General features: G+C 42.0%; 1 protein-coding gene across 2 annotated transcripts in view; it reads right to left on the bottom strand.

Moving 5' to 3' along the window:
* Positions 1-374: 374 nt before the first annotated feature.
* The window catches only part of baiap2l1a (BAR/IMD domain containing adaptor protein 2 like 1a), a 27,610-nt gene continuing 13,434 nt past the window's right edge, over positions 375-14,550 (bottom strand). Inside the window, exons 7-15 of one of the 2 annotated variants that reach the window (XM_083786979.1) lie at positions 10,555-10,707; positions 9,939-10,094; positions 9,160-9,298; positions 7,990-8,203; positions 6,087-6,146; positions 5,832-5,985; positions 2,694-2,734; positions 1,708-2,321; positions 375-1,676 (exon numbers count right to left, since the gene is read on the bottom strand). In XM_083786979.1, the coding sequence (XP_083643105.1) occupies positions 2,249-2,321; positions 2,694-2,734; positions 5,832-5,985; positions 6,087-6,146; positions 7,990-8,203; positions 9,160-9,298; positions 9,939-10,094; positions 10,555-10,707 (990 nt within the window). In that variant the 3' untranslated portion in view covers positions 375-1,676; positions 1,708-2,248. The remainder of the gene's footprint in view (positions 1,677-1,707; positions 2,322-2,693; positions 2,735-5,831; positions 5,986-6,086; positions 6,147-7,989; positions 8,204-9,159; positions 9,299-9,938; positions 10,095-10,554; positions 10,708-14,550) is intronic. The other variant, XM_083786980.1, reaches the window with a different exon arrangement.

Raw genomic sequence — 14,550 nt, 5'->3', positions numbered from 1 at the left:
CACCACCATTGTGCATCAGTTGAAGTTGTCAAGCCTGAAGGTTAGTGAGACTTGGATTAAGTTGGATAAGAAGCTGAAGAAAGGTCTGACTCTGATCCTCCAGATGTTGTACAGTACAAACTTACAGGATCGAAGGCTCGCTACAATCCACTGTCTCTCTCTCTCTCACACACACACACACACAAACACACACACAGAGATACTATGATTAGAGATCAAATTATGATCTGTTAATTTGATATTGCCAACAATATTGAATTTGATCCCAACTTTCATATCAATAAAAACATTCAATTAAACAGAAACGCGTGCACGCGCACGTGTGCCTAAGCCACAAAAATAGCCAACCTTTTTTATATATTTTTATTGGGAAATAAAAGACTACATTAGTCAACACAGTGCCAAGGTACATATTGAAAAAAAGCATGTAAGAATATAACTATGTTGATAAAATCTATTCGGCGACTTAAATCGGTGACCCGGTGATAATGAGTTTATTGTTGCAGTTTTCTTCTCCGGGTTGTTGACATTACATTCTGTAATTTCTCCCCAAATGTAAGGCAAAAAATAAAAAAATCACACCCGTGTGAAGTAAGTGGTGCAACTCCGTGTGGGGGTCCCCGGGGGGGGAGGGAGTTCCAGACCCACAGGAACGCACCCAGGGTGCCGGCCCGATTCCGGCGAGCCGCCCCGCGTTCAAAACGGTTGAGAAATGACAGAGTTACAACCATGCTGTTTTCGTGCTCACACATACCCAGCCAGCCAGGCAGGAACCCGCACACACACATACTCACTTAAGGAAGTGGTTTGCACCACTTAAAAAATATCTCTTCTCCTCACGAACAATGTCATACCTTTTATGTATCAAACACTGTCCACCATATTGAATACATGATGCCATGTCTATAGCAGTCAGGTACTGTACATCTGTGATTTGCATTAACAGTGTGCACTGTACAGTACACAACAACAGCTACAGGTTACAGTGAAAAGCAAACAAAGGCACCCAACATTTAATGACTGTAGAAACAAGAAGAGTGAAAAATATAAAGTGAATCTACCCTTTTGATATACATTCTAAAAGTCAATGGCAAATCAAAATCAATAGTTTTCATTTTCCATGGCTCAGATCGAGCATAATTGCCAATTTCTTGACTAAAAACATCTGTTATTGAGAGGGACACTCCCTCTGAGTGGACAATTGCATACATATTCTGTTTTAAATACCTCTGGAGAATATAAATTGTATATAAATAGGCTGTTTTAAACTGGTCACATAAGAGATAATGTTCTTGTTGAAATAAACACAACCACACTCAAACTACAAGCCCTTTTCCCAACACTTGTCACTCTCCCTTCATTCTCACAACTTGAATACATTCTTAAAGAAGACAAAAATAAAATAAAAATAATCCACTTGTTGCCGAGTCTGGAAGGTAGCCGGGATGCTGCTCTGTTTCACCATCGTCCACCATCATTTAGTTAAGGCAGCAATGTCCAGTCATGCCAGTTTTCCCTCTGGTTTTACTTGTCGTAATTATTAATAAACATGTTTGACAGAATGTTCAGCTGGAGTGAAACTGCATATTCTTGACACTGTGCGGCTCACCTTATATCAAAAGCATAAGGATCACCTCCCCCTAGTCTAAAAGGTAATTTCTGTGCCAGCAATCTTTCTCTCTGTTATAGCAGATTTCTGCTTATAACAACATGAAATCTTGTGTCCATATTCTGGGCATGTCATAATTGGCGAACATTTGGTGAAATAGCAGACCTACAGGTTCACAACGGTCGCAACATGACGGGTTGTGGGCTTGTAGACTGGCTATTTTCAGCAAAGAGATTTGGTATAGAGGGAATGCATGATTGTTAATTCTATGTCGCAAAGCTTTCTAGGACACTCAGTGGTGCTTCCGCAGTTTAATCTGGTGGCTTTTTAGCTACTACTGTAAATGTACCACATGCTGTGGCATGTGTTTTTACAAAGTAGAATGGACCTCTATGATTAGAACAGGACTGACAGTGTCACATTCAAGTACTTTAACATTAGTGTTGATTTATGTATAAAGAATAATAATAAACAAAGTTCATTAAAAAAGAACAGGTCGTGGTGAGCAAGACTAGCATACAGGTTAACTGGACGTCGGTCTGGGACGAGATTCTGAATGCAGACCAGAGGCCCATGTGAGATGATTCCTCTGACTTGTGATGATGATGGTAATGGTGAGTCTCTTCCTGCCCTGCTGAGTTAGACGTTTGGTGCTGATCTGTCATTTGTGACTGTAGGTCTTAGTTTGACAGTGGCGAAGGGGTTTCCACCTCTGCAGAGTCAAAATCAAAGTTAGCATTCAATGCCATCTCATGGGACATGCCTCCATCGTCAAAGAATAGCAACAAACGGAAAGTTGGTGTTGTTTTCACCTCTTACTTCCTCATGATCTATTCCAGTTTCTCGTTAAGTACGACATATCATTTATTTATTGTTTTGTCAATGAGGACGTGTCCCCTTGTAAGCACTGTGAACAACTCTCAATCAATCCAAAAAAAACAAAAAGAAAACGTAAGAAAATAAAATACAATTTCCAAATTGAAATACAAAGGCCTTTCGGATAAGATACATATAGTATTTCTTACATACTTATGTGTAGAATACATTTAGATTGTAATTAGTTACAGTATGTCTGGTCACTCACCCTAGAAAGGCAGCCTTTCCATTCCCATTGACAAGTGAAATCTGTTTTTAAGAAAAGAGAGGAAAGGACTTGTAAAGATACAGTGCATGCAACAGAATAACATGCGCGCGCGCACGCACACACACACACACACACACACACACACACACACACACACACACACACACACACACACACACACACACACACACACACACACACACACACACACACACACACACACACACACACACACACACACACACACACACACACACACACACACACACACATTTTAACCATTTATTTATGTCCACACAATAGGTGCAGTAAGGTTACATTTACAAAATCATGGCACATGTTTTCGTGATACAATAGACATGTCATTCAGTACTATCTATGTAGTAGCAGCGTCTGTGGCATATAGCCGGCTGCAGAAACACCACAATACTTTGCCAGCCTTTTTGCCTCCTTAATGTTGTTGGTGGTTGTCTCTATAACAACCAGTCTGTGGCATGCCCTAGGCTGCCAAATATAAAAACAAATAGTCTGCACCTATAGCCAAGCTCTGAGATGGTATGTACTGTAGTGGTTGATATTGAATGAGCTTGGCCATAAAGCTTCCTCTAGGCTATGGCCTAGATGTGTGACACACACACTCACACACACACACACACCCTCACACACACACACACACACACACACACACACACACACACACACACACACACACACACACACACACACACACACACACAAACACACACACCCCCTAGTCTCACTGTTTTAATATGGGGTACAAGAGCAACTCACATGTTGAATCATGTTGATTATTAACAATCAAATTGATTAATTCTAGAATCAAAACACTTTTAATCGTGTGTCGCGCGATGCGCACGCACATACACACACACACACACACACACACACACACAGTCACACACACACACACACACACACACACACACACACACACACACACACACACACACACACAGTCACACACACACACACACACACACACACACACACACACACACACACACACACACACACACACACTCTCTCTCTCTCTCTCTCTCTCTCTCTCTCTCCCAGCTGTGGTGATTGCCACCAGACAGGTTTTCATAACTTGATATAGTACACGTCAACAATGCCAGTCACCTCAACAGCATGTAAAACTTGCACATACAACACGTACATGACCTCACAGACCTCATACAGTCAGGAATCTAGAAAATCTAGAAAGGCTGGTGAACAAGGGACACTCTTACTCGCTCTTTGTGTGTGTGTGTGTGTGTGTGTGTGTGTGTGTGTGTGTGCGGTTGAGATGTGACTGAGAGGATATCATTGTGAAGTAATCAGAGTGATAAATGTTTGTTTATTGAAGTTGTAAAGAACTCTTAAGAGATGCTGTGATAGATAATAGTGTAGATATGATTGAATCAGGCTCTGTGTGGGTGTTTCCTTGACTCATTATCTGTTGAATTATAGGTGAGACGAACAGTATTTATTCAGGTTAGTGTGAACAGATACAGCATGAACACTGATCTCTGGATCCTAAAGTGAGATTATTATCACTTAGTTTCTGTAATGTAATGTCGTTGCTTTTCATCTATATTGTGATAACAGACTTACAGTTTTTTTAGGTGAGATGTTTTGTACTGTACACCTCAAGCTTTTAATCACAAATCGATAATATGTTTTCTTTGCTCATCTTTAATATTTCATCATCTTATTTTCAGTAATTAGGTATCATAAGAAACTATTGTGCAATATCATAAACTAAGCTAATTGCCCTCTGCAGACACTCAAGTCAATTAGAGTGCACACTGGGCTGATTACATCCAGGAGTCACAAAAACACTGCCTTGGACACATTTACATCTGTAAGCTCTAAGTGACTGTGTGTGTGTGTGTGTGTGTGTGTGTGTGTGTGTGTGTGTGTGTGTGCGTGCGTGCGTGCGTGCATGCGTGTATGCGTGCGTGTGTGCGTGCGTGCGTTCGTGCATGCGTGCGTGTGTGTGTGCATGTACAGTATGTGTGTGAGAGAGCTGATTGAGAGTGAGCCTATAGACGAATTCAAAAACGGGTCTTACGTATTTCCTGTAGGCGCACTCGACGTAGCTGCGGGTTTAAACCCTCATCAGGCGCATCTCTTCTACTACAGTGAACGGTAGAGTGACTGATGTTAGTCTGCCTCAAACGTTACTCTTTTACCTGCTTTTTACTAACACTAATATTACAAAGATGTAATGTAAAGAGATACTTTAAATGCTTAGTATGAGGTATAAAGTACAGCTGTTCATAAAACAGAAAGATTGGGTATTGGGTAAGACTGACGTTATGTATGTTTCAGGACCTTTCACTGCTTCGTCTCAACCATTACTCAATGGCTCTGGTCTCAGCTACCACGGTGGATATTTTGACATTCCGTTTTTTTTAAATGTTGCCCCTACTGTTGGAGCAGCCATAAACTACACAGGTTCATCTCGGTGTTCTGGGCATCTTTGTAATGCTTTGAGAACACTCACTCTCAACCAGCTATGATGGCGCAGGGCCCTAATTGTGGATATACCCTTGTTCTCTCTATCCCTCTCTCTCTCTCTCTCTCTCTCTCTCTCTCTCTCGCTCTCTCTCTCTCTCTCTCTCTCTCTCTCTCTCTCTCTAACTCTATCTCTCTATCCCCTATCCCTCTTTTCAATCTTCAATAGAGACAAACCTGGCAGGGAGCATTTTTCAGATGGCTTATATTATTTAAGTCTCTCTCTCCCTCCCTTTCCCTCTCCCTCTCCCTCTCCCTCTCCCTCTCTCTCTCTCTCTCTCTCTCTCTCTCTCTCTCTCCCTCTCCCTCTCCCTCTCCCTCTCCCTCTCCCTCTCCCTCTCCCTCTCCCTCTCCCTCTCCCTCTCCCTCTCCCTTTGTCTATAACCAAACACACTGGTGTGTGTAACATGCATGCATTGCGCGACACATGATTGAAAGTGTTTTGAAATGAAACAATTTGATTGTTAATGATCAACATTATTCAACATGTGAGTTGCTCTTGTACCCCATATGAAAACAGTGAAACTAGGTTGTGGTTGCGTGCGTGCGTGCGTGCGTGCGTGCGTGCGTAGCGTGCGTGCGTGCGTGTTTTCCATAGGGGCTGAAGGAACCGACCGTGTTTTTTGGCGATGGTGTAGACTGGACCACTGGGCGGACTCTGGGCGGGTCATCACTGTAGTCTGGGGGCGGGAGCAACACTGGCTCCTCCTCTTCCTGTTCTGGAAGACTGGCCACGCTGAGACGTCTTACAGGAGTGCCCAAATTGCTGCTGTAACAAAAATGCAATTCTGTCACAGTAAAAAACTCAAATCCATTGCCGTTCAATTTGCTGTGCTGAATCAAACCTGATTAAAATAATTGTTTTGTTACCTATTTGAGATTGTTGTCTCAGTGTGAGGTCTGCAGTAAGATGAAGGAAACCAACCCCGCCTAAAAAACAATTATAAAACATAATTAACAATCTCACTTGGAAAACATTTAAGAACAAAACTACTTCTTGTTGCTGTTATTGACCTCCTGAAATATGATGCTGATTAATTGGCCTAATAGTATGCCAGATTAGACGTGCGCACGCACACAATTTACAATTTAGGCATTCAGCAGACGCTCTTAATCCAGAGCGATTTACATTAAGCAAGAAAAGAAAAGCATGGGAATACATCACATAAAAAGCATTTATCATGAAACATGCGTAAGCTAAGAAAGTAACAGTGGAATATCTATATAATGAAACTATACATATACTATACTATGCTATACATATGTACTATGACGTGCTATGACTACATACAATGCAATTATAGTGCTGTCTACATAACATGCTATAAGTCTGTATCAAATGCTATCTAAGTCTACATAAATGCTATCTAAGGGGGTAGGGTAAGTGCTATGGGCACACACACACACACACACACACACACACACACACAGTGACACACACACACACACACACACACACACACACACACACACACACACACACACACACACACACACACACACACACACACACACACACACACACACACACACACACACACACACACACACACACACACGGCGGAGAGTAACAAGTTCAGGCCCTCTGTTGTAAAATTGCTCAATTGAAAAACCATAGCCAAGACCATTGTGCAACGTCCTTGCCCAGCAATACCAGCAAAACAAAGCAGGAAAGTGTTATTTAGTGCCTGATTATTTTCTTCTGTGGCTGCTTGCCTGAATCACAGCCTCTTGAATGCAGGTGTGGCTTTGAGCAAATTACTTTTTCCCTGGATGACATTTTCAATTTCCTGTGGAGCTTTCTTTATCATCACTTATAATAACTTGTCAGAGTAAGTAAGTAAACGAATCACATCCCACAGAGTGAGTTATAACATATGTATGTTCGTGCTTGTTGAGAGAGAGAGAGAGAGAGAGAGAGACAAAGGTAAATGGTGCATTTATATATAGCGCCTTTATCCAAGGTGCTTTACATAGATTGTGCATTACATTCACCCATTCATACACCGATGGCGGAGGAAACCATATGAAGGCACCAACAAGTGAAGGCACCAACCTGCACATTGGGAGCAATTAGGGGTTCAGCATCTTGCTCAAGAACGCTTCGACACTAACTCTCGGGGTAGCCCGGGATCGAACTGGGACAGAGAGCGAGAGTGAGCAGATGCTGTTACCTGATTTATACATGCTTGCGTGCCGCGGTGCACACTGGAAATTCTACAAGCTCACAAGGAGTTGCAGCACAACACTTTGTCATCTTAGATTGGCTATTTTGAGACACTGTAAATCACCCTCTGACTGTCATGTCAGACATACCTGATGTGCTGTGTTTTCAGTCATGATGTATTAGTGCAGCGAAATATTAACAAACACAAGGCCAGAACTAGTATTGCAACTTCAGAAATGTTAAAAATTCCCATATGCATGTTTGCTAGAAGGAAAGTACATCCACCCTCATCATGAGGTCTAGGGTGGAAGGATGACACAAATCTCATGAATTTCTGTAGCTGTAGAAGTGATATATGTGGTACAGAAAACACATGGCCACAATTGCATTCTATAATAGAGCTTTTGCATCTCTTTGTAATGCAAGTTATAGATATATACAGCTCTACGGCCATAAACATATGACAGGAGGATTTGTGTGTCAACACAATGGATAATCACAATAGATGGACCGTACTGTTGGCTGTTGCACCATTATTATGAACTGCATGAGCACAGATTTTGGCATGATATTTGGCATTACTGGTAACAAAAATAAAAAACTCACTGTTTTGTCCTCTCCAGCTCGCCGTACAGCCAACCATCCTTCTCTTCCTGGATGAGCAAGATGATGATATCCCCATCATCAAAGCTGAGCAACGTGTCATTGTTGCCAGCTGTGTGGGGAAAGATTGTCCGAACCCGGGGTTTCTTGCCGTAGTTGAGGCCAGACGACTGGGAGACAGACCTGGACAGACTGCCCTCCCCAATACTTCCCTGGTCTGGAGAAAGCAAAGTACATAACAGACATGTGAGTCAGGAGGATACTGCTGTTATCTGCTTATTGAGAAGGTCACCAGGATGAATATCCATCATATACAGTAGGGCCTACTGAGAAGGCTATGTAGATGTTTTTAATTAGAAATGATCTATTATTGTTTTTATTGTTTTGTTTTGTTGTGTTTTGAATGTTCTTTGGCTGTCTTGATGTGGAGTTTGTGTTTTGTTGTTGTGTGTGTTTTAGTTTTTTGTATTTGTCACTCTGTTTTTATTTCTCAATTTACTTATTTGTAAAAAAGAACAAAATTATAAACAGAACATAAAAAAGAAAAAAAAGATAAAAAATATCTATTATAAATGTACCTATTGTAAATGTTCCTCTATCTATCAGAGGGAAAAATAAAGAGCTACTGTATCTACACCGAGCATGATAAATATACTGTAATTATGTGAGCATCCTCACTGATGAGCGATTAAGTTCTGTAAACAGTGGCACCAAGCACACGCTAAGCATTCCAACTGTGCTGGAGCCTCCACACAGTGGCAGAGAGAGAGAGAGAGAGAGAGAGGGGGAGAGAGATCTCTGCCTACTTGGAGCTGAAAGACACACCTCTTGCCCCCCATGTAAACTGTCTTTGGCTACTGTAATTAGTACTGTAATCGGCTGCGTATGTCGGTGTAGTCCGTCGGCCAATGGAGGACCACCATTCTTAATGACATAACTAAGGTATGTGGCTAAGAATGGTGGTCCCTTATTGGCTGTTGATGGTGACAATGGGGTCAATAACGGGTCTAAAGGATTTAGAACAGCAGTTGTAATAGACATACTTGTGTGTGCAAGGCACAAGTTGGCACTTCGACAGAGTGCATTTCTAGTTATTATTATTATTATTATTACATAGATAATCTAATTATATGTATAAAAGTGTCATATATTAGATGCTGTGTTTTAGAGTACCTGAGTTGTGGTCTGAGGAGGAGGTGACAGGGGAGGTGACAGGGAACCTGGGCTCTGAGTTGAACATGTTGGCCAGAGGACTAATCTGTGCTTTTAGCTGGGGCGCTGGAGGAGTCATCCCAGACTCCAGGTTGTTGTTCTGAGGAGATGGATGGACATGGATGTAAATAATACATATACTGTACATACATGGCCTGGTGGGTCATGGACCATACCATGACTGGAAGGTCACAGGTTCAGCCAGTGTCCAAGAGAAAGACAGCGTCTTATGCAAATCACTGTTTCGAATTTGTCATGATTTTGAGCAAAGATTTATTATTTTGTCCTTTGTCCTTGCCTTTCATTTAACGCCTGCTGCTGCAAGAAGACGTTAACATTGTTAGTATAAAATGAATATAAATGTATAATGCTTGATTGATTTTGGCCACAAAACCAGAGACCATTAATCGTGCTTATTGCGATTACAATATCTGTCCAAAATCCTTCAAAAAAAGCAATTGACCAAATTAGAGAGGCTATGTGCAAGTGTAGACCAAAATAAACAGTGTTCAGCAATTAATCTGCAACAGTGAAGCGCTTATCAATGCGAAGGTGTCAAACAATATTAATTAATATGATTAGCGTTTATTGCCTCATGTACAGCAAAAACAGCAGAGACCAAGCAGTAATAACCAGAGGACTGGTTATTACTTCGGCCTGGTGGAGACAATAATTAAAGATAATACATATCTCATACACTTGGGACAGGGGAGGAGATGAGAACAGATGATAACACTTACCCTGTTGTAGCGTTCGACAAAAGGCAAGTTTTCTGGGCTGTTGGACACTGGGGTGGGCAGCCTTTCTATCATGGCCATCACCGTGTCGGGGACCTTGGTGGCATCGCTGCACTTGTCCTGCCAGCTGGGCAACTTAACCGCTAACAACTCTCTGGCCTGAAGAGAAACATATACAGTATAGAGGACGTTTTAAGAGGTGCTAGTCATACAACAATGACTTCAACTTTTAAGTCTTAATGGACTATACCGGTGGTCACACTCACAGTGGTTCAACAAACAGTGTGCAAAGGCAGCTGGCCTTTGTTGAATTACATTAATGTTAAATTACATGACGTTTACTTTCTTTGTGCGCATCACTGCTGAGCGTTTGCAAGTATACTGTGATTTTCAAGTAAGCCACTGGATTCCATTCATCGCGATATGGTATGAAAATAAATATTCAGAGTTTACACTTTGAGATAGGTAATCCAACACAACGTATTATTGTCAAAGTTACAATAACATTTAATGTATTTTAAAACGTGAATGACTTAATGATGGAGACAATTAACGTGAAGTTTAAAACTTTCATTAAAAGGAAAAGGAAAACTTTAAACTGAGGCAGAACAACACTGACCTTCTCGTGGAACGTGGAGGTCTGGTATGAGAACATGCAGTGTTTGTCCACCAGGAAACAGAAGCGTCTCTTCTCCTCCAGTAGGGCCTCCCTGCAACCATCCGCGATGAATTTCTGCATGTCTCCCTGGCGTGACGAGATGGTCTCCAGGTACTACAGGCAGGTTGAAAGGTCAACAAAGAGGTCAGAATGGATTTCCTTTTGAATTTATAATGCTTCCACTTTTCAATGTGTTGATAGTTGCAGTAACAGTTGTTAATTTATTGTATCTTGTGTATGTGTTGTGAGTACGTGGCGTGATGCATGAACCATTTTTTGAGTGGCACCACCACCTGGTAGGCCTATGGGAACTTCACCACGATAATGTGATTTCTGTGATCTTGTAGATTTTGAAACACCAGCAAACAACAAAGTGTAAATGTCATGTCAGACATACCTGATGTGCTGTGTTTCCAGTCATGATGTATTTCTGCCTTTCGCAGTGCCACCTATCCATTGCAAAATATATATATCATGTGCCTTATGTATTATATTGGACCTGTTTGATATGTCTGTGACTTCCTGTTATTGAACCTTTTCTGTGTTCTGCATTCCTTTCCTCTCCATCCTCTCTTCCCTATTCTCTTTTACACCTGCAATCGTGTGATGTGACAATAAGTTGATTCTGAATTCTGTTCCCTGTCCGTTTCTGCCACACACCCACCATGCCCCTGAACCCACTCCACCACCACCACCACCCCCGGCCCCTGCCCACCCCGAACCTCGATCCAGCTTTACCCATGTAGTCATGGTGACAGGGAAAGGAGTCTGTCTTTTGGGTCTCTTGTTTCGTGGTGGTCACTTACCCTCCTCCTAACTCCAGGGCTCACTCTATTATGTTTCTGTCTGTCTCGCTGTATCTTTCTCTTATTTGTCTTGCTGTCTCTCTCTCCCTCCCTCCCTCTCTCTCCCTCTCTCTTCCGCCTCTCTCTCTCACTCTCTCTCTCTCTCTCTCTCTCTCTCTCTCAATGATTCTCCCTCTCCCTCTCTCTCTCTCTCTCTCTCTCTCTCTCTCTCTCTCTCTCTCTCTCTCTGTTTCGTAACTCTTCTCCCGCTGGTCTCTGCCTCTAACTTCCTTTGCCTCTTTGTGTGTCTGTTTCTCCCTGTAACGAAGCACAGACCACCGTTTTCTCATTTCCAGTGCAAACACCTGCATGGTCATGATATCTCGGTGATGGGTTTTGATGGATTAGCCCAGCCCAACTCAATATTTGAAGTTCCCTAAAGCCCTACAAGATTGCCACTTACCAGGCCTTCTCTCCCTCTCTCCTTAGATCTCTCCATCTCTCTGCCTCTCTCTCTCCATCTCTCTCCCTCTCTCTCTAGATCACTCCATCTCTCTGCCTCTCTCAATTCAATTAACTTCATTTCAGTGGGGCTTTATTGGTATGGGAAACACTTGTTTATTTTGACAAAGCAAGTGAAAAATCGCTTGAGTGAGGGGTATGATGTTGGTAGACCAGAAACCCTGTTGACCTCAAGAAACATCACTGAGGATACGTCCCAGGTCATATTTGGCAGACATTTGACCTAATTTCTCCTTTCATTGTCAATGGAAAATATTGAGACGTGTGTGGACAAAAGCTGTATAGGGGGGTAGCACCCCTCAAAAATCACACCTGTGTGAAGTGAGGGGCGCTCTTATCATCGTACATCATCATGATGTAAAATAGACACTATGCCTATTTGCTCAGACACTATCATCCATTCATTGTCAATTGGAATTTATTAAATTTAATATTTGTGTAGGACAAAAATAGACACTATGCCGATTTGCTTAGACACTATGACGTAAAATTCTCCATTCATTGACAATGGGAATTTATAATTTAATGTTTGTGTAGGACAAATGATGTGAGCATACACAAAAAAGCTGGATATAGGAGGGGATAGCATCCCTCAAAAACAAAAATGTATGTACAATAAAATAAAATAAAACATTGAATAAAGGCATGCGAACAGTGCCACCAATTACACTTTCGACCTGGGGTTCTGTTTGTATGTACACTACAGTAGATCTATGTATAGACGACCGTCGAGCTGATTCTACTCTATGGCTCCGAGACATGGACACTTTCAAAGAAATTAGAGAAACGGCTGGATGGCACTTACACCCGCTTTCTAAATGAGAGCGCATAATCTCTCTTGGAAGAGCCACCCACCTCTAATATACGGCAACCTTCCCCGTGTTAACTGCTCACAAATCTTTCTGCTGTTTGCACACTGTACTTCATACGCCGCCACAACACCTACATCGCACGGTCGCACCGCCGATCCGACCAACATGCATCATGTGCAGTCATAGTGACCGAGGGTTTGTCAGATAACTCGTTTTGTGCCCATATATGGATATCTCTGTATCTGTCTGTCTACAGACAGATATACAGACACTTTTACAGGAAGTGCATTGAATTGAGTTAGGTCAACAGGCATGCATGTGAAGTGTTTACTGTAATGGCACACTGTGGCGTCCCCCAGGGAAGTTGTCTAGGCCCATCGCTTCATTCCATTTTTGTTAGTGATTAACCAAATGTAATAAGCAGTGCATGTATAGAAATCTGTGGTCCTGTTTTCAAACATTTTCTGGGTATTTGCAATGCCCCCCGCCCCTCTCTCCTTCTCTCCCTGTCTCCTCCTTCTCTCTCTCTCTCTCTGCCTTTACCTCCCTCTCTCCCCCTCCTTTGGTCCACAGGTGTCATTTTCATCAGACAATGAGAGACCATTCACACCTGTGAGAGGGAGGGGCCTGAGTTTCAGCTACTCTCTACACAGCAACACGTAGGCTTATTAAAGCTCCACCCAGACGAGGAGCCTCTTTTTTCAAAGGAGGTGCCATTCAAGTGCTAAGATAAACAGTGATACTGATATTAGCAACAGAGGGAGAAAGCAAAGAGACGGGGGAGTGGGAGGGAGGGAGGGAGGGAGGGGGAAAGGAAAACAGACAGAGAAAGAGAGGGAAATACAGTGAAAGATACAAACAAAGAGGTAGAAAGACAGTTGCCCATATTCACAGCGGTTAGGTCTGGGAGGATGCCAAATCCATCAGGGTTGACGTTGTGTGAACGTGGTCAATAACGCAGAGCACTGCACCGGGAAATCCATGATAAATATCTATCTAAATATACAGTATCTACCGTAAATGCACAGCCCATGACGGATGCTTTTATGTTTTCCACTAAAGGAAATGGTTTTACTCAGTGATTCTCTGAAATAAAATGGCCTCCGTTACTCATCACAATGGAGCCATCAGGGTCAATAAAATACCAAAAGAGAGAGATTGGAGTTATTACTCAGTCAGCCTTGTTTCACACACTGGTGCCGTCGCTCATCTTGTCACAATGATTTATGAATAATTTCTATGTTTACTCTGCGGTGTCAGACTATTTGGTTCCTGTCCTTGTTACCGGACAACAGGAGAGAATAACGACTGTCTATATCGTACATCAATTCTGAAAAGTACACATATCACTCCCTCACAGCATGTAAGGACACTTTGACAGGACACATGTCTGTCGATGGACACATCAAATGTAATAGCACGGTATTAGTAATAATATAATAATACACTTTATTTGTATACAGTAGAACTTAACCTTAACAGTGTTGCAAAGTGCTTGTACAGCTAAAAACAATGATCAAATTGTTGATTGCTATGAAATAACACTAAAATGGCCACCATGTAACTACAGTCAATGGATTGAATTTGTGTCCTTTCAGTTATTGTATGTTCTCTCTATAGTCACTCTAGACAGTATGCCACCCTGCCAGCAAATAAAGACAAACTAAAGAGTCTAAATCTATGAAAGCAAACACTATGATAAAGCTAGCCAGTGAAATACTTCAAAGTCAACAGTCTGTAATGTATGTTGTTCACTCGACAGTGAGTCTCCATCACAAAGATTAAAGCCACTTTGCCTGACCCAAATAAGCCGCGATCTTATCAGTTTTACGGTGCCT

The sequence above is a fragment of the Protomyctophum parallelum genome (genome assembly GCF_964188405.1).
Source record: "Protomyctophum parallelum genome assembly, chromosome: 17".
In the NCBI taxonomy this organism is placed as follows: domain Eukaryota; kingdom Metazoa; phylum Chordata; class Actinopteri; order Myctophiformes; family Myctophidae; genus Protomyctophum; species Protomyctophum parallelum.
This window is presented reverse-complemented; position numbering and strand designations above follow the sequence as displayed.